The sequence below is a fragment of the Ictalurus punctatus genome, chromosome 25 (genome assembly GCF_001660625.3).
Source record: "Ictalurus punctatus breed USDA103 chromosome 25, Coco_2.0, whole genome shotgun sequence".
Taxonomy (NCBI): Eukaryota; Metazoa; Chordata; class Actinopteri; order Siluriformes; family Ictaluridae; genus Ictalurus; species Ictalurus punctatus.
In genome coordinates this window covers 20041813-20063077 of record NC_030440.2, presented here as the reverse complement: position 1 = coordinate 20063077, position 21265 = coordinate 20041813, and the positions used below count along the sequence as shown (strand labels likewise).

The 21265-nt window shown below is 42.5% G+C and overlaps 1 protein-coding gene across 2 annotated transcripts in view; it reads right to left on the bottom strand.

Moving 5' to 3' along the window:
• ylpm1 (YLP motif containing 1) overlaps positions 1-20755 on the bottom strand; it is a 29551-nt gene extending 8796 nt beyond the window's left edge. Inside the window, exons 1-20 of one of the 2 annotated variants that reach the window (XM_017455581.3) lie at positions 19905-20755; positions 15006-15203; positions 14691-14885; positions 14079-14581; positions 11673-13814; positions 11456-11582; positions 11229-11361; positions 11066-11155; positions 10816-10978; positions 10545-10714; positions 10336-10463; positions 10055-10117; positions 9844-9963; positions 9509-9685; positions 9339-9422; positions 7711-7794; positions 7551-7631; positions 1737-1788; positions 1244-1362; positions 905-1088 (exon numbers count right to left, since the gene is read on the bottom strand). In XM_017455581.3, coding sequence (XP_017311070.1) covers positions 942-1088; positions 1244-1362; positions 1737-1788; positions 7551-7631; positions 7711-7794; positions 9339-9422; positions 9509-9685; positions 9844-9963; positions 10055-10117; positions 10336-10463; positions 10545-10714; positions 10816-10978; positions 11066-11155; positions 11229-11361; positions 11456-11582; positions 11673-13814; positions 14079-14581; positions 14691-14885; positions 15006-15203; positions 19905-20489 — 5361 coding nt within the window. In that variant the 5' untranslated portion in view covers positions 20490-20755 and the 3' untranslated portion in view covers positions 905-941. The remainder of the gene's footprint in view (positions 1-904; positions 1089-1243; positions 1363-1736; positions 1789-7550; positions 7632-7710; positions 7795-9338; positions 9423-9508; positions 9686-9843; positions 9964-10054; positions 10118-10335; positions 10464-10544; positions 10715-10815; positions 10979-11065; positions 11156-11228; positions 11362-11455; positions 11583-11672; positions 13815-14078; positions 14582-14690; positions 14886-15005; positions 15204-19904) is intronic. The other variant, XM_017455582.3, reaches the window with a different exon arrangement.
• Positions 20756-21265: the final 510 nt, after the last annotated feature.

Genomic DNA, 21265 nt, shown 5'->3' with positions numbered 1-21265 from the left:
ACCGAATCTGAAGAGAAAGTGGGTCATGCAGCAAGACAACGATCCTAAACACACGAGTCGTTCTACTAAAGAACGGTTAAAGAAGAATAAAGTTAATGTTTTGGAATGTCCAAGTCAAAGTGCTGACCTTAATCCAATAGAAATGTTGTGGAAGGACCTGAAGCGAGCAGCTCATGTGAGGAAACCCACCAACATCCCAGAGTTGAAGCTGTTCTGTACTGAGGAACGGGATAAAATTCCTCCAAGCCGATGTGCAGGACTGATCAACAGTTACCCCAAACGTTTATCTGCAGTTTTTACTGCACAAGGAGCTCACACCACATACTGAAAGCAAAGGTGCACATACTTTTACCCCTCACAGATATGTAATACTGGATCATTTTCCTCAATAAATAAACATCCAAGTATAATATTTTTGTCTCATTTGTTTAATTGGGTTTTCTTTATCTACTTTTAGGACTTGTGTGAAAATCTGATGTTCTGGGTCATATTTATGCAGATATTTAGCACCAATGTAACATCAAACAGCACAATGCAAACCATATGCAAATTCAAAGATCTTGTATGGTTTGCTTGTATTTCCTCATTTGTAAGCCGCTTTGGATAAATGCGTATGCTAAATGAATAAATATAAATGCAAATTAGCAACACATTTACACCACTGATATTATATTACACTGGTACAGAATAATAACAGATTTTCACAGTGTACTGACATAATGTCCTTACACTGACCCAGTGTGTCTGGCTGTTGTATCTGATCATCTACACAACTGTAGTAAGCAGTAATAATAACTATTTCAGCCTGTTGGGTCACACAGATATATCGTCCCAGCCCTACTGATGCAGACAGCAGAACTTTGTCTAAAGGAAGTAATGGTGACATGTTCATACATGTACTTACCGTGTGTTGTGTGTACAGAGGACGAGTACAAACGGCTCTAAAAGTATTTAGTGCGATTGAGCGCACGCTGAGCTAACTGTCCACTCTCATCAGTGATCTTCTCCCAGTCCGTCTGTCCCACTACAAACCCGATCGCTCGCTTCCGATCAGCGTCCTTCTGCTCCTCCAGATCGGCCCAGCGCACCTACCACACACACACACACACACACACACACACACACACACACACACACACACACCAATCATGTGTCAATGGTGATCATTACAAGTCCAGAATAAAAAAAAACTGTGACTAGGTGTAAAATAAAAGTTAGGCCAGACATTCTGCATTATATTCACCCTTTTTTTCCCCGGTTGGGACATGCGGCTGGCGTAATCATCAGGCAGCTGTAAGAAGTCTTCCATAGCCGAGACGTCTCGCTTTCGCTTACCTCCTCCAGCTAAACCATCCAGCTTATCTGTACGAAGGAAAGGGTCACCGAGGTCATCGTCATTGCAACAGCTACTTGTATAAATCATTCAATTTTAAGACATTGAAAACGATGTCACGGTAACGTCACATTGATATTCAGAGACAGGGCTGGGTGATGAAACACAGTGGCATCGAGATCACGATGAATTGACTGTAGGATCTATTAAACACTGAGCGACTCCACAAAAGCTAATTTCTCTGAACATTTACAGTAAATTGTGTGCACTACTGCAAACTATAATAAAAGATGGAAAACTGTATTGAGAATTTTTTTGCAGCATCACCCAAGCCTAGTCAAAAAACATTAAAACATTCATAAATAAGAAAGCAGTATTTATTTTACATAAACAGAATACGCACCCAGTTTGGCCTCGGATGTGTCCATCTCCCATTTGCTTTTGGGAAGGTATCCCTACATTACAGAAAGACACTCCAACCGTTAATGATCAGCCATGGGAGAGAGGGGAAAGAGGGGGTGAGAGGGAGAGAGGGAGAGAGAGGGAGAGAGAGGGAGAGCGAGAGAGAGCGAGAGAGATGGAGCGAGGGATGATGGCTCTTTGCATGAAGAGGAGCACAAGATGTAAATGATTGTTTTAAAAGAAATAATCGTTAACCACAAGATTATCTGTGATCATGTTGAACATGGTGTGTATGTACTCCGAGAACATGCGAGACAGTAATGAGGAAATAAAACGAGTTCAGCACACAGTCAGTGCTGCAGCTTTCATATTTTATCAACGCAGAGCACTAAAATCTGTACAGTACATGCAGATAACCAGATAAACCATATATCATTGCAATATTCATTATAAAGCAGAACTAGGTCTAATTATTTAGATATTTTAGCACCAAGCAACTGAGACATGATGAATATGGCAATGACATCAGGCCCAATAACCACAAAATACAGGCAACAAGATGAGGCCAAAGGTTCCATGACACTTCTGCTGAGAACGGCTGTTGTAACAACACGGTTACACAATTATCGCGATATGTAAAGTTAATATCGGCACATGCTGTTCATCATAGAGACAATATTCAGTGACGTATTTACCACAAACTCACTCTCTCTCTCACACACACACACACACACTTCTGTTTTGCTGTTATAACCACATAAAAATGCTGAAAATGTTAATGTAACATTACTAGCTTTACTTTACATTTATACATTAACATTTAACTTTACATTATGTAAAGACTGTAGATGTAATAGCCTTACTGACAAGTCATTAACTTTACTGTAGTCATATGTGGCTTTAATGTAGGCTTTATGACCTTCACATTAGACATCATTACTGCAGACATTACTAGCTTTACATTTATGTTATTTAAACAACTGAGCAGTTGCAGGTTAAGGGCCTTGCTCAAGACATTACATCAGACCACTGCAGACATTACTAGCTTTGCTGTAGATTTACTATAGAAATGGCTAGATTTAATTCAGATATAACTAGATTTACTGCAGACATTAATAACTTTACTGTAGACATTACTAGTTTTATGAAAGACATTCGTGACTTTAGCAATGTCTACATTAAATATAGTAATGTCTATAGTAGAGCTAATCCAGACATTACTAGCTGTACTGTAGACATTACTTCCTTCACTGTTGCCATTGCTAGCATTATACTAGGCGTTAAAACCAAAATATGTCAAGTTAATATCAACATAAGCCTTTCATCATAGACAATATGCAGTGACAGTATTTACCCCCCGCCCCCACACAAAAACAAGTAATGTAGGCCCTGTTTTCGAATCATCTGCATTTAAACAATACTGTTCCTTTCTTTTACATCAATTTTGTGCTTTTATTCTCATTTTTTGTAGTTTCACTTTCCTTTCTTTCTTTTTTTTTTGACTAAATCAATTCTTCCCTTAGGACTGGCTATGGACCTGAATCATTTAAACTAGCCGTTATTAACCCCCTGAACAAAAAACCTGACCTTGACCCCCGTCAACTGTCCAGCTATAGACCAATATCAAATCTCCCCTTTATCTCCAAGATATTAGAAAAGGTTGTACACAGCAGATATGCTCATACTTACATAGGAACAACATTCATTAAATGTATCGGTCAGGATAGAGACCTCATCATAACACAGAGACAGCACTGGTTAAAGTGGTAAATGACCTACTACTGACCTCTGATCAGGGTTGTGTCTCGTTGCTAGGGATGTCACGAGAACTGATACTTCAGTACCAAGTCGGTACCTATATTCTTAAAACGTGACAGTACTTGTTTTTCTGCAGTAGCGTGGGTACCGATAGTAATGAGGGTACATGGGTTACAATTCTTCCGGAACTGATGGGGGCAGTAAATACGCGCAAGTGTTTTAGTCGGTCCACAAGTGGTATAAAAGAAGAACAACTCCTACAAGCACACAGGAAAAACTACAGAAGATGGCGACAAGTTTAGCTCCGCCCCGACTCGTTGAGAGGAAAGGTGGTAAGAGTCAAATATGGAAACACTTCGCATTCGAGGCAGATGACAACAAACATATAATTGATGCTGTGAAGCCAGTGTGCAACCGATGCGATCGTTCATTTCAAACAAAGCGAGGAAACACCTGGAATTTGGTGAAGCAACTGAGAGACGGTCCTATATTATATTTGTTTGAGGCAGCTGGCATTGCGGTCGTGAAACCAGCTAATTTTATGCTCCATGTAATGTTAGGAATAGCCAGTTATTTGTTAACAACTCTAATGCATGGCAGTGTTATAAACTACCTCCTAATGGGCCACCGTGCATCGCCATTCAGCCCGTGTCCTGTCAGATAAATGTAGCCTAATGTCACTAATAATTATTGACATGCTAATGCTTGTTATAAATCTTTCTGGTCTGCCACCATATCAATGAATTGAAACTAATGCTTACATTCAGAGAATAAGGTGTGTGTGTGTGTGTGTGTGTGCCTACCTCCACTGTTTTATTAGTCATTGTCAGACAGTGTTTGATAACCATAATTATCCCACCTCTCTCTTTTTGCTAGTATCAGCCAGAGGAGGATGTCCTCCAGGAGAGTTTTTAATTTTATTTTTTACATTTTATTTTTAAACCACACTTTGGCATCGACTTTGCTTTAGAGTATCGTGTACTTTTGGTGGCATCGGTACTGACTACTAGATTTTTGGTATCGTGACATCCCTACTCCTTGCTTGTGACCTTAGTGCAGCTTTTGATACTATAGATCATACTATTCCCCTTGATAGATTAGAAAATGTTGTTGGCATTAAGGAACAGTCCTCTCCTGGCTCAGGTCTTATTAGACCGATCGTTATCAGGTCGTAGATGTAAAAGGAGACTTCTCTAAGCAATCAGAGGTTAAATTTGGAGTTCTACAAGTTTCTGTTTTAGGCCCACTGCTTTTTACTTTATATATGCTACCTCTAGGTCAAATTATTTGTAAACATGGAATTAGCTTCCACTGTTATGATGATGATACACAGTTGTATGTTTCAGCGAAGCCAGAGGACAGACAGCAGCTTAATAAAGTTGAGGAATGTGTAAGGACATTAGACGTTGGATGCTTATTAACTTCCTCTTACTTAATTCTGATAAGACAGAAGTACTTGTACTAGGACGATGTGTAGAAATATTTCTAAGATAAGAAATATATCGTCACTACATGATGCAGAAATAGAACCAGAAGATACAACCACATCACCCCGACCTTATCCACACTGCATTGGCTCCCAGTAAAATTTTGATTATAAAATACTACTATTGACCTATAAAGCACTGAATGGTCTCACGCCACAGTACCTGAGTGAACTTTTGGTCTTTTATGATCCACCACGCCTACTTAGATCAAAAGGCTATTTCTTGGTACCTGGAATAGCGAACCTGGAATAGCGAAGGCTACAGCAGGGGGAAGAGCTTTCTCTTCTAGAGCCCCACAGTCACATATTTGTACACTGTCCTTAACGATTATGGGGCAAATAAGCATACCTATTAAATCGCTCTCTCTCTCCCTCCCCCTCCTTGTCCCTCTCTCTCTTTCTGTCGAGCTACACGTGATACTCCTGAGTTGCCAGTGATCCTAACTCCTTCTGCTCTCCAGAACTGCCTGATCCATCCTGCTGCCCTACTTCTGGTTGGAGTTCTCATCAATTGGATGACACATGCTGCTGCTGAGGATGTCCCACATGGTGCAGACTAAAGATCACTGAGATTACTGAGGATGGTACCACTTAAAACCCATAAAGATGCTTTGGACCTCAATTTACATGAACAGTTGCTATAATAGCTTTAGGACTACAAATACCACAAACAGTTTTACACTCAATTCTACATCAGTGAAGAGTGGAGAAATTCAACAAAACAGACTTCATGTAAAAACTGTACTATTTGAGCATGTAGTATTAGCACATATTATAGAAGGGGTGTATTGCTTTATAATCGCACTATCCGGTGTCACCCAGATGAGGATGGGTTCCCTTTTGAGTCTGGTTCCTCTCAAGGTTTCTCATATCGTCTCAGGGAGTTTTTCCTCACCACCATCACCTCTGGCTGCTCATTACGGAAAAACTCATATGTTTAAAATCTATATCCTGAATTTATATATTTCTGTAAAGCTGCTTTGGAACAATGTCCACTGTTAAACACGTTATACAAATAAAAAGGTATTGAATTGACACATTGCTATTAGCACATAAAACTGTGGTGTAACATTACTTGCTTAGATATACACAAAGCATCTTTATGGGTTTTAAGTGGAACCATCCTCAGTAATCTCAATGATATTTAGTCTGCACCATGTGGGACATCCTCAGCAGCAGCATGTGTCATCCAATTGATGAGAACTCCAGCCAGAAGTAGGGCAGCAGGATGGATCAGGCAGGTCTGGAGAGCAGAAGGAGTTAGGATCACTGGCATCTCAGGAGTATCATGTGTAGCTCGACAGAAAGAGAGAGAGGGACCAAAATACGTAAAGTTAATACCAACACATGTTTATCATAGACACAATATACAGTGACGGTATTTACCCCCCACACACATTGCTATTAGCACATAAAACTGTGGTGTGACATTAGTTGCTTAGATATACACAACATATACACCATAGACAGTATTAATTTTAGTATAGACGTTATCTTTACTGTATTAACTTTAAAGTAGACATTAGTAACTTCATTGCAGGTACTACCAGCTCTACTGCAGACGGTACCATATTTAAATTAAACATTACTATCTTTATGCAGACGTTACCAGCTTTACAGCAAGCGTTACCACCTCTACTGCAGACGCTACCGCGTCTACTGCACGTTGACGTTACCAGGTTTGCATTAAACATCAGCAGCTTTACTGCAGACGTCACCGGGTTTACATTAAACATTAATATCTTTACTGCAGACTTTACAACATTTACATTACTAGCTTTGCTGCAGACCTTGCTAGTTTTATGGTAAATATTATCTTTACTACCAACATTACTAGTCATACTGCAGACATTACTAGTTTTACTATCATTAATTTTTATTATCTGTATTGTACGTTTAGTGTTTCTCAATTTTTGATAAATATTACACACATAACTCAATAATATCTACACACATTTTCTACAAACAAAAAGCCACAAGGAATGTATTATCTGTGTTTCTCCAGGTACAGTGTTTAATTTATTATTAACTGTAGTTAAAAATATGTGTGTGTGTGTGTGTGTGTGTGTGTGTGTGTCTGTGTGTATGTATGTATGTATGTATGTATGTATGTATGTATGTGTGTGTTTATAAAAGCTCATTAGGATGTATCTGGGCTTTATAAGTAGTGAAAAACACCACTGTGTCTAAAAACATAATGCCTGACTGTGTATGTGTATGTGTATATGTATATATATATATAAAAAATTTTAAAGCACTTATTAGCAGTAAGTCACTCATTAAGGTCAAAACATCGCACACAATTAATTCATTAAAAACAAGGACAACCAGAACAAAGTATTTAATTTGCGAACTTTAACAAATTATTTAAAAATAGTGCATTATGAATTTTTTATATGAACTCTACTACATTGTTTAATTAACAATATTCTTTATAAACAACATAAGCAGCATTCAGACAACACTTTAGGACATAAAAAATAAAAATCCTAAATCAGCAGCTTACGGAGAATGGACAGAGAACGTACACAGTGTTTATAGAGATAACTTGCAAAAATATTAAAGTCCTACCAGATCTGCCTCATCCTCTTCCTCCTTCTTCTCCTCAGCTGCAGCATCCATCTCAGATGGGTTAAAGTCCTCCATCTCCACCTGAGACACAGACAATGAGAGATCACCACCACCCCCATAATGTAAATAAATCAGTGACAGTGCAGTGTACACAACACACCTCCTCAATGGCAGCATCCTGCAACAGTGAGCGCAGGTCCAGACGTGCCATGTGCACCGGGGCCGACTCCCAGCTGTTCGCCAGCTGTGCAAACACAGTGAAACACAAACAGCACAGTTACCATTCATTCAACTGCTCACTTACACCACTCCCCTCGATTCACCCCCCATTTCCCCCCGACTACCTCCTCACTCCCCTCATTACCCCCCCCCCCCCCCCCCAACTCCCTCCTCACTCCCCTCATTACCCCATGATTCCCTCCTCACTCCTCTCAATTCACCTCTCATTACCCCCGACTCCCTATATATGTATATATTGTGTATATATCTCAATAATCTCATATAGGATGTGATTGAGTGAGTTCATTTACCAGTCACATGCAAAGCGCTGTAGTGTAATGGTGTTCATTAGGGATGCGCCGATCAGGATTTTTACAGCCGATACTGATCCAGATACCAATCTTTTTTTGTTTAAGCTTTAAATCACGAGGTCATAAACAGTTAAATGTAAGCTCTCTGCTCATGGTCACGGTTAATTGAATTAAAATAATAGCAATGAGATACTGTTGCATAAAAACAAGCATAAAATATTTATTTTTAAATATCTTAAACAATAAAGAGTCCTAATTAAAAGTAGACCAACACAAAAATTATCCATATTAGGAAAAAGGCTAATAGCTTTCTAAGGAAATAGCGAACCAAGCTTAATGTCAAATTGATATTAAATGCAACCCATTGTAATTAAACGTTATTTCATTTCTCATTTTATTTATATTTTATGAATTTATTATAATATCTATTTTTATATGAAAGCACACTAAGCACATTTTCTGTCTTTACATTATAATAGTTTATTTTTGTTTGTTTATCAGTTTTAGATCGATTCCCCCAGTGTTGCCATGTCTGCTGATAATATTGTGTTTTTTGGGGGATTAAATCAAAACAAAACATGGAAACTGGAGTGGATTTTCTAATGATATCTGGGAACCCTGGGTTTAAATTATGTGAATGTGCTGTCTATTAAAGTTGGTGAAGGGAGTGAAGAGAGAGAGAGAGACCGTGTACTGTATGTTTACAGACTGAACAGTTGTTATTCTTGATTATGATTGGTGAGGAATTATTTAATAAATCGTAGCGTTAGAATTATTAATTTACTCCGCCCGACACCGCTGTGTCTACACGAGCAGGTCACAGTCGCAGGTTCAGGTCATTTTGCATGATCAATAAAAGATGGCGGATTGTGAGTTCGGGAATTTGAGAGAAGCAGATGACGCACAGTGTTACTCGTCATCATAATAGCTTCTCTGCAGTATTTACACACTTGTTCGGTTGACTGAGGTGATGAAAAACAGTGCAAAAGTAACTGTTGCGCATTTTGGACTTCCTGTAGTTTTTATTCTGATTGCATTATATAACTTCAAACAGGTCACTCGCACCGGTATATTTTTTCACAATCGCACAAAGTACTTTTCACAAATGGTTGCACTGTAGAGCCCTGGTTACCTCTCGACTCCCTACTTATCTCCTTTATATGACCAAATTTCCAGATCTTGATTGCAGCCATATTCCCACAATTCCCTTCCAGACTTCCTCCCAACAGTACAAGCTATGTAAAGAGTAAATAAAGACCTTTGTGATGTCCTTCAGCTTGCGTCCGTGGATGTTCCTCTTGGCACAGGTCTGATGGTCAGCGGAGACTTCGGCCACGTACACCTGTGGGACAGGGGACAGGTATTGCAGTGAGATAGAGCCTGAGACAGACAGCTGTGTACATACTCACTGAGTGATAGACAACTCACCTCGAACCCTTTGGTCTTGGCTGCACTCCAGAACTGGTCAAAGTACTTCACTTTCTCATTGATGGCATCAAGGATGATGAAGGGGAAGAAGCCATCATCCAGAGTCTTCCTGAAGGTCTTCAGCATGCTGTTCCTGTAGGTGTCCTCCATCTCTGGCTCATATTCGTACTCAAGGACCTAGAACATCGTTTAGATGATCAGCTAACACTCTTCATGCCCGAGTTACCACCTGATCACAGGTGTGTGTGTGTTTGTACAGGAAGGGAACAGGGACGGTGTTAACACCACCTTCAGGTTTACACACTGCCATTGTCATTGTATGTTCAAATCCCAACCTTGGTTTTAATACGTTTGCCAGTATCAGGGTCTTTCTCTTCTTTCTCCACTTCAGTCATGAAATAGTCATCGAGGCCGAGCACTCTGGGTGGAGCTCCTCCAAACTCCACCTCCTTATCCTGGAACAGACACCCAGTCAGTCTAACAAAACATCACCAGGTAGCGGGGCACTATCACAGCGTAGGTGTGTGTAGGTGTGTGTGATCTCACCCGGATGAGCTTTGCCAGATGGCTCTTCCCACTTCCCGGTAACCCTCGCATTATTACCACAATCTGAAAGTAAATAAAATAAACAAATGTTTGGATACAGTAAGTGATCGGACCTGATGCAGATGCAGGTAGATTTAATTCAATTAAATTCTACTGCATTTTATTTGAATAGAGCTTTTAACAATGGACATTATCAGAAAACAGCATTACAGCAATAAATTAATTATGGATATAAATTTTACATTTATAAACTGATCATTTATAACAGTGAGGTTCTGTACCCTATCAGGACGATTCGCTCGTCCAGGTGGTTTCAGAATATCATCAACGTTCTTGGTCTCGGGTTTCTTCTCCAAACGTTGGGGAACAGAGGGAGGTGGAGGTTCATCAGGGTAACTCCTCCTGTCACCTAAGAACAAACAGCATATGTCTCAGTTGCTTAGTTCACTTCCTGTTTTTACAGATTATAAACAAATCCTCCTGAACTCACTTCCATAACTTGAAGCCCCATGATCATAGCGCTCAAGACTTCTTTCATATGATGATCGTTCATAGCCTGGGCGGTTATACGGCTCCCGATCCCGGCTGGAGCGACTCGAGTGCTCTCTTACATCCCTCTCTCGTTCCCGGTAAGCAGGGCGAGGTGGGCCTGGGGGTGGCCTAAAGAAAGGTGAAAGGGACAATGAAAATTAATACCACAGACAAAAATAGAGAAAACTGAAAGCGGACGAGTATAGAAACGCATGCAAAGGGATTCCCACCTCTCGTCTCTGGAGTAGCGCTCTCTTTCAAGTCGATCCCTATCGTAATCCAAGGGCGGCCTGTCTCTGAAGATTTCTCTTTCCCGATCTCTTCCATACTCCCGCTGATCCCCGAAGGGATCTCCTCTTCTATCGTAGTATGGATCACGACGTCCAAGCAGTTCTATTAGGAGGAAAGTATAAATTACATATTAACATTTATTAGCATTAACACACCAGTTATAAACAAAGAAAAACAAAATGAACCAACCTTTCTCATACGGTCGATCAGATGGCAGTGGATCAGGCCTCAGTACTATCCTCTCCCCGTAGGAGATCCTTTCCACCTTGGCCCCCACATCTGTTCACGGGAAATTCCATAAGGTTTCCCCAAAACGAAATCTAAAATATTCAGTATGCTAAAATGAGCTTACCATGACCATGACCGTAATCCACTGTTTTAGCAATGAAGGTGGGTTTAGGAGGTGGTGCTGATGCTGTATGGAGGAAATCTGAAACTTGGTTTGGTTGGTGCATTCCAGATTCCAAGAGTCTACCGGAAACGTCCTGTCCAGGTTCAGACAAAACACTAGTAACCTTTTGCATAGGCAATTATGCATTCTGAAGCTATTTATAAACATGAATTAAATCAAGGATATACCTGAAGGGCAGTTTTGACCTCAGGTGGAATTTCAAGACCAAGGAGACCAGCAGGAATTTCAGGTGGAAGTCCAGTAGACTCCAGATTAGGAGCATCTCCCAGAACCTTTTTACTCTCTTGCAGCTCTCTATTTTTCAGAAATAAGAACAGTAATACTATCAATCCCACCAAATCAGTAGAACATGGTAATGTGCACTCAGCTCCTGTATCCATCTACCTTATCATCTTCAGCTCCTGAGCAGCTTTGAGGATGATCTCATGCTGCCTTTGAGAAAGTGCAAGAACAGTTTTGGTTCCACCTGGTGACATCTGATCAAGTGGAGCTTCTGGAACACCGCTCTGTGGTGCTATGGGATGTTCTGGGTTCCGATCATAAAGAGGTCGAGTTTCTTCAGTGGGACCTGGGTACACTCTCTCTGGCAGTGGAGGTGGTGGAGGTCTTTCCCAATCAGGACGAGAATGGAAGGGAGGTTCCTGATCTCTCTCCCTATACAGAGTTCCGTCAGCATAACCAGGTCCACTTCGTTCTGCCCTAATTCGATCTTCGTTCTCGTACGAGAATGGTCCGTCCCTTTCCTCCCTCCAGGGATCATCTCTGAGGTGATCTGGTGGTGGCCTACGTGGTGGATGTAGAGGAAAACCACAATCTGGATGTTCTCGTCTCCACTCCTCTCTCGATTGGTAAAATTCTTCGTCTTCCCTGTAATCCCGGTGACGGAAATCAGATGGAGGTCTTCCATACCCATCATCCTCATGGCCAAACTCTGTGCCATATTCTTGCTCATATGCTCCCTGAGGATCTTCATGTGGAGGTCTTCTCCACCTATCCCTTGCCATCGGATGTGGTCGCATGGGCGGCCTTCTCATATTCCTCTCTATCATTTCATGAGGGGGTAAAGGAAGGTGCCTTGGTTCTCGGCTATGTGCATGAGGCCAACCAGGCTCTCTGTCCATTTCTTCATGGTACCCAGGTGATTCCCGCTCCAACAATTCATGAGGTGGTGGAGGGGGCCGTCTTATGTCATGGCGTGGTGGTGGCCCCCAGGGACCTGGACCGCCACGTCGGAAGCGAGGCCCCATGTGAGGAGGAGGGCCATGTGGGTCACGTTCCATATCCAGTGGTGGTGGAGGACGTCGTGGACCATGGTGCATAAAGCGTGGTTGGAAAGGAGGCCGCCTAGGTCCTTCAGGAGCAAAAGAAGGTCTATGGCGGATCATTGGAGGTCTTCTCTCTGCCCAGTATGGATCTCCCTCCTCCCAATACTCCGATTGTTCCTCTTCCCAGTGTTCCTGCGGTCCCTCTGGAGGATCCATTCGACCTCTAGGTGGTGCTCGCTCTTCAGTCTCTTCATAATATTCTTTCTGGAAGTGATGCTCTTCTGGCTGCCAAATCTCATGAGCTTCTTGGTCATCAATCATTTCATGTGGTTCTTGAGAATGGTCCCCCCAACCAAAATCCTCTTCCATTGGTGGTTGCTGGTCATATGGAGCATCTTCCACATGATAATTGGGATCTGACATAGATGGAGGACCCATAGGTCTGCCCATTTGTCCTCGACCACGTCCTCTTCCTCGCAACGGTAAAGGACCTTGACCCCTCCCCCGGCCACGGAGAGCACGTGGAGGGCCACTCTGATTCATCACTTGTGGTTTACCAGGAGGTTCCTTGGGCATGTCAGGTTGGAATGGGATTTGTTGAGGCTGTGGTCGTTGTTGTGATGCACTGATATTTTTTGGTGCTTCTGGGGTTTTATTGCCAGTACTTGGGGTTTGCGTTGGTGGGACAAATGTGGATAAGGAGGTTGATGCAGTTGTTTTGGAGGTATCATTTTTTGATTCCTCCTCCTTAGCAGCCTGTCTGACTGTCTCAGCCTTCTTGCCTTTGTCAGCCTGAGACTGAGGAATAGGATCACTTTGAACAAAGAAACCATCTTCTGAATCTATTACATCATCTGACATGGACTTTTGTTCCGTTTCAGGTTGAGGGGTTCGGTTTTCATTCTTGCCTGTGGTCACACTCTGAGGTACAGAACCCTGAGAAGAATCAGGTTTACCCAGCTGCGAATTAGTCTGAATTACAGGAACAGGCTTATCTTGTGACAAACCGGGTCCTGGTGGAGGACCTCCACCAGACAGTGGAGGTGGGCCTGTGGGTGGACCCAGGTGTGGTCCAGGAGGTCTCTCAAAGCGAGAAGGTAGACTCTGCCTCAGAGGATTCTCAAATCTACCTGGAGGTCCTAATCGAATCTGATTACCTCGGGGAGGCATGCCAAAGCGCTGACCAACATCAAATCTGGGCGGTCCACTAAATCGTTGTTGTGATGGTGGTTCGAATCTCGGACCTCTAGGACCTTCAAACCTACAAAACATACACTTAAAATCAGGAAAATAAAAAACTGTTTGACATGTACTTATTTCCTTGGAGTGTTTTTAGTCAAACTTGACTTACACTTGAGACAGGATACAACTAAGTGGTTTAAGGTCTTGCTCAATGGCCCAACAGCACTAGTGGTGGGATTAGAACTCTGAACCTTCCAATCAGTAGCCATAAGTTTTAACAACTGAGCCCCCACATTTTAAAAGAATTCCATATTCAGGGAGAACTAGGAAATGTATGCTTTACCTTGGACCTCTTGGGCCTTCAAACCTTCCATGAGGACCAGGCTGTCTTGCCCCTGTTCCGGGTGGACCAACAGGACCCTCTAATCCTGGAGGTGGACCCAATTCCACAGCATTTGTTCCTGGAAGATTGGTTGGATGTGTGCCCTGAGGAGGGCCTGAGGAAAGATCCCTACTGTTTGGTGCCATAGAGGAGCCCATGTCTGGTGCAGGAGGAGGAGGCTGTCCATACGGTCCCACCATACCTCCGTAAGAGTCACCAGTTCCATACGGCTGTTTCATACCCCTCAGTGTGGTCACTCGCTCGTTTAGATGTGCTGAAGTGGAGTTCATTTGCTCCTGCCACTGTCTCCACTGACCTTCATACTCCTGTAACTGGTCTTTGTGGGGATACGCCTGGAACTGGTCCAGCCAGAGCTTAAAGTGTCTATCCCAGTCCTGCAGCACTGGAGCAAACTGCTGCTGCTGCATCTCATAGTGCTGCAATTGCATGTCTACAGGCATAGACTGAATATCAGAAGGAAAAAATACATAAATTACTTTAAAAGGTGCCGCTCGTGGCGTACAAGGTGATACATACATGTACTTGTGTGTGTGTGTATGTCTGGGTGTGTACCTGTATATGTGCAGGTTGCTGGATGACTTGTTGGTACCGATGGAGAATCTGCTGGAGTTGTGTGTGTTCCTGCATTAGGGCCTGGTACTGGTACCCTGCTCTGTGGTACTGAACCTGCTGCCACTGAGCTGCTGCTGCCTGCAACTGCTGTAACCTTGCTGCCTCCGCCGGGTCTGCAGACTCCACCATGCTGGGCTGAGACACACACACACACACACACACACACACACACACACACACACACACAGGTCTTATGTCAGCACAGTGCAACAGAAGTGATCTGATGTATTTAAGCTAAATCCTGTTGATGATTACCTTGTCGTCAGGTGGGGGAGGGGGAGGAGGCTCTTCTGTAGGTGGTGGAGGGGGTGGGGCTTCATTGGGCGGGGGCGGGACTGGTGGCATGTCGGTGTTTCCTTGTGAGGCCGCGTCACTGCTACCCTGCTTTGCCTTCTCATTCTTCAACTGCAGAAGGTTTTGGAGGTGCTGCTTATACCAGTAATCCTGCTGCTCCTGTACACACACACACAAACATTAGTGTACACACACTGGTGACTTGGCGTATGCATTAGCTGCGACTGCACGGTTGGTGCGTTGTGTGTACGTTTGTTTACGGCTGAAACATCATGGGGAATTGGACAAGTTGGATTTGGATTCTTTCTATAATTACATGGATTGTGTTACTGCACTTCTTGGAGTATTCAATTAAATGATGTCAGAGCGGGGAATGGACTAGCCTAATCAAGGGAGGAACTTCTACTCCGTCGTAACTCTATCCACTGCCAACTGAACCCATCAATTGTCATTCCGCTGGACATAACATTAACAACTGGCTTAAAGAGGAAGGCGAGGAGGGGTGTGTTGCAGACTTAGAAGGCGTCCTTTTAAACCTCCACTACCCTCAATCGTCCTTTCAAACGTTCGGTCATTGAAAAACAAAATGGACTTATTGCATGCAAAATGTCTGACGGAGTCCTGGCTGGATACCGAGGTTAACCTGGACGGTTTTGAGATCTTTCGGGCAGACAGAACCAGTAATTCAGGGAAAGAGCGCAAAGGTGGTGTGTATGTACATCAACTTGCGGTGGTGTACTAACATCAAAGTACACAGGAAATCTTGTAATCCGGACCTGGAGCTACTCCCCTGTCCACCCGTGCCTTTTACCTCCCCAGGGAGTTCTCGACTGTTGTGCTTAGCTGTTTTTATGTTCCACCAAGCGCTAATGTCAAGGCAGTGGCTGAGCAGATAGCGCATAATACACAGACTATTCTCAGCAAATACCCGGATGATCCAGTACTACTTCTTGGTGACTTCAACAGCTGTCGGCTTGATTACGCACAGCCAGCCTTCAATCAATATGTAGATGTACCAACAAGATTTAATAAAACTAGATTCATGTTACAGTAATATCCCGGAAACCTTTAAAGCTAGAGCTCTCTCACCGCTAGGATTAGCGGATCATAATGTAATCCATTTATTCCTGTTTACAAACAAAGGCTGAAACAACGCAGGCCAGTAATACACAGCGTCCCTCAACGGTCAGAGGATGCTATTGCATGCCTTCAAGGCTGCTTTGCGTGTACAGACTGGGAAGTCTTTGAGGGACAGCTTGATGAGCAGACTTCAGTTATTACTGATTACATTAAATTCTGTATTGATTCCTTGATACCGGTAACAACTACCAGAACATACCCAAATTCAAATCCTTGGATCAACTCATCTCTAAAATCTCTTTTCCAAAAGAGAAAACTTGCCTTTAAGCAAAAGGACTTTGCTGGTTTTAAAATCATACACCAGGACATCAAAACAGAAATATTTAAGGCTAAAAAGAAGTATAAAAACAAATTGGAGTAGGACTTTGCAAATACGAACATCAAACAGTCTTTTCAGCGAGTCAGGTCTCTTACTCGACAAGCCATTAAACAGACTGTCTCCGTACCAGATCCCACCACCTTTGCTGCTAATCTTAATAATTTCTATGCCCGTTTTGATACCTCTGATTTTTCAGCAGAGTGTGATAGCCTTTTGGATTCTTTGCCTTCTCAAGAGCTGGATTATGAGCCCCTTCTAACTAAGCAGGATGTATATTTCCAGCTTATTAAGTGTAAACTGAATAAGGCTCCCAGGCCAGATGGAATTCCAGGTCAGGTCTTGAAAATCTGCACTCTGGAACTAACCCCCATTCTTTATTCTCTTTTTCTTCAATTACTTTGTACTTCAACAATACCAGTCACATGGAAAACATCAGTTGTTATTCCTGTTCCCAAAAAACCTCACCCAACAGAGTTAAATCACTACAGGCCAGTATCATTAACTTCAATCATAATGAAATGCTTTGAGAAAATGGTTCAAAACATTATGCTTCCATATGTTTCACCCTTTTTGGATTGTCTCCTTTAGCTCCGCCTTTAACTCAGTATACTCATATACGCTCACCACTAGAACACTGGGTTTATCATTTCCTTTCTAATAGACCACAAGTGGTAAAGGTGGACAATGCATTATCACCCATTATTGTTCGCAACACTGGCGCCCCTCAGTGGTGTGTACTTAGTCCACTTCTCTATACAAATGACTGTCAGAGTCCAGTCACCACCACTCATTACTTTAAATATGCAAACAATACTGCCATTCTTGCATTGCTTAATAAGGACAATGATTTTTTTTGGACTATCAATGCTCCTAGCACATTTTAGTACGTGGCGTGATGATAACTTTCTCCACCTTAATATCGAAAAAACTAACGAACTGGTTTGTAGCTCTTACAAAACACTGACCCATCCTTCCAGTATTACCATTAATGAGAGATGGTTGAAAGGGTGGAGCATTTCAGATATCTGGGCATTACATCGGATAAACATCTCAACTTCAATCAGCACACGCTAGGTATTTACAAGTGCTGTCAACAGAGACTTACAGTTATTCGTAAACTTAAATATCTGTCTGTACAGCCTAGTCTGCTTCTTCTTCTGTACCAAAGTATGATTGAACCGGTTCTTACATATGGTGCAATTTGTTTTTTTTCCATATGCTAACAGTAACCAATAAGAACAAACTCTTGAAAATAACTAATTTACCAAGAAAAATTATTGGTATTCCCACCCCCAATTTATCAGACTGTGTCAGTTCATATACACTCCGGAAGGCACATAAAATCTTAAAATGATCCAAACCACCCACTTTATCAATATTTCAACCCCCTTCCTTCTGGCCGCAGGTACAGACTACCCATGTGCAGAAAGGCCAGCTATGGTAGGAGTTTTGTTCCTATGGCTATACGAGCATTATACACATTGGTACTCAGCCATTGTGATGCCAGATGCATCTGTGGTATGATGATCCTGATGTTTTTCTTTTTGTTCCCTTCTCCCCTCTATGCCTGTGATTGTTTATGATGGTTTATATGTATGATGTTATGTTTTTGTTTTTCTACGCACCCACGGTGGAAACAAATTTCCTCTTTGAGGACCAATAAATTATCTATCTATCTATCTATCTATCTATTACAGTATATGTGCTCAGATACAAAAGTAAGTCTGTTCATCCATATCAGTCTGTCTGTACAGTGATGTAGAGTTGATTCAGAGCGAGTGAGAGCTGATTCAGAGCGAGTGAGAGCTGATTCAGAGCGAGTGAGAGCTGATTCAGAGCGAGTGAGAGCTGATTCAGAGCGAGTGAGAGCTGATTCAGAGCGAGTGAGAGCTGATTCAGAGCGAGTGAGAGCTGATTCAGAGCGAGTGAGAGCTGATTCAGAGCGAGTGAGAGCTGATTCAGAGCGAGTTGCAACAACTAATCGATAATAATTGATTATGAAAATCATTGTCACTGAATCTCATTATGGATTAGTTGGTCTGTGTGCGGCACGTGGGAGATTTACTTGTTACGTGACTTCTGTTCCGAAAACACGCTTTGGAGTAAATACTAAAGTTGTGTGTACACTTACACTATGCACAGTATACTCTACCGTCTAGTGTGTGGATTTCAGAAAGGTCTCGAAAGCTAGCGGTTTTTTATTACTAACTGGAAGTATAAGCTGCTTCCTAGTCAACAGCGCATGATCATACGCACGTAATGTGACGCCGCTAGCTTTAGCGGATACCCAGAGTCACTGACAATGGATTTCTTTAGTTTACTGTTTATGTCAGCGTTACCTTTTTTCCCCAACATGACCTCAGTCCTAATCAGACGGAGACGAAATTGTCACGTGACTGAGGAAGAAAGTCCTGTAAGGCAGGGGAGCATTTTATATTAAACACCGCGGAGATCAAACAGTGCTGCACGAGCACAAAGTTATGTTTATATCCAAAATGCTCCACTGTGTGTAAGGAGAAGGGGAAGCTGGCGCAATCTGGTTAAAAAGTTTAGTTTAATTTAAGTTTATTGTCATTATATGCTGTATTTGCACGCTTGCGGTGTAAATTCTGTAGTTTATTATAACGGAAGTGACGTGTTAGTAACGAGGCCGCGTTGCTGATCACGCGCTGTGTAGACGCGCTGATACAGAGTGTAGCGCGAGTAAGATCTGTAATGTCTAATTAAAACATTATGATCAAAAGTAAACACAAGTAAAATAATATTCCTAAAGACAGCGAGGAACAAAAACCACAAGGTGCAGTGAAAGTGAATTTTTATTATTAATTTAGGACTGTAGTTTAATTCTGTGCTTTTTGTGCATCCATAAAAAACAATGCATAAATACTATCATATAATATAAACTAATAAACATAATTATGCATTATTTTTAATGGATGCACAAAAAGAACTGAATTAAACTAGTCATAAATTGTGCGTATTGGGGTCTTTTCAGTCTTATATAATTGGACAAACAGTTTTAGTTTTAGACTGAAGTTTATATTTGTAACACTCAGTTTGTGGATTTTATTTTAAGTAAACGAAAAAATGGTACTGAAAGTTTGCTACCCAGAGCACAGGTTGTCTCGGGGCGAGCGGGAGAGAGTTGACTCGGGGCGAGCGGGAGAGAGTTGACTCGGGGCGAGCGGGAGAGAGTTGACTCGGGGCGAGCGGGAGAGAGTTGACTCGGGGCGAGCGGGAGAGAGTTGACTCGGGGCGAGCGGGAGAGAGTTGACTCGGGGCGAGCGGGAGAGAGTTGACTCGGGGCGAGCGGGAGACAATTCAGAGTGAGTTAGAGTTGACTCAGAGCTTGTGAGAGATGATTCAGAACGAGATAAAGGTGTAGTAAAGAAGGTTCTTGCCTGTAGCGACATGGCGGACAGGTCGGTGGCCTTCGCTTTCGGCTCTGGATGTGTACTTACATCACTCAGCGCGGTGGATGTGGTGGTGGTGGAAGAGGAGGAGGTGTGTGCATTGTTGGTGGTGGTGGTGGCGGTGTTCGAGGTGTGTGTTGGTGTTGAAGTGGTGGGCGCAGGTGGAGGTACAGGTGGGAGTTCAGGTGGGCCTCTGTTTTGAGCAGGATCCGGGTTAAAGTGAGCCGGAGGCGGTGGAAATCCTGCCGGAGGTCCGGTCCAGTGTGGAGGAGCCGCCGGACCCGGAGGAGCCGCCGGACCCGGAGCAGCGCTGAAGTTAGCAGTGTTAGCATTGTTGTTGTTGTAGTGCAGCACGGATTGGAGCTGTCTCTGGTGGAGCTGCTGCAGCTGCTGCATCTGCTGGAGGTGCTGCTCGTGTAGACTGGAGAAGTTGGACGATGCCGCCGGAGATGGAGCTCCATATCCCCCGAAACCTCCTGCTGGCGGAGGCGGACCGCGAAACGGCTGACTGCGTGGAGAGAAGTGCTGAGGCTGCGGGCCTCCACCGCTATAACCGCCCCATGCAGGATACATGCTGGAGAAAACGCCTAGCCTAGCCTAGCCTAGCCTAGCCTACTAACAGAGCGGCATAAAGCCGGCCAGCGGACTTTACTCACGATTTACAGCACAGAGCCAGTTTATAACCAGGTTAAGACTCGCACCCAGTAATTCCAGCATGAGAGTCCACACAGTCGCGCATTATTCACGGATTTAGTGCCTCTGATCTGCCGAAAACTCCCCCGTTTCTCCGGAGAGTCAAATATTAGCAGCTCAGCTAACATGGACGCGCAACATTAACGTCATCACGCTTCCCAAATACGTTGGCGCGTATGTACGTAAGGCACGTCGTTTCAGACCACGCCCCTTAGATGGAAGAGAAGAACGCACAGTGTCAAAAATATTATAATTTAGTCACTATTTATTTCCCAAAATACAGTACTAATGAAACAAATCAGAGAAACAAACGCTATTATAGTTCTTAATAATAATAATAATAATAATAATAATGAAATTATTACTTCAGTAATGTAAGGTAAAATGCCATATATTTAATAAAGCTATGTTACACTCCATGTTGGAGTTCAAATATTTTTAAAATCCACTGCTGAAGTCTTGATGTGTAATACTGATAGCTGAAGGTAAATAATTTTAAAACAATAAAAAAATATATATTAAGTTCCTGAGTTTAATGTCAATCTCTTATTACGCCATAAAGTAAATTAGGTCATGGTGTCATATTTTACAGTATTAAAAATATGAAACATGTGTTCATGTTTCATGTATTGTGTTTATTGACAATAAATAACAAC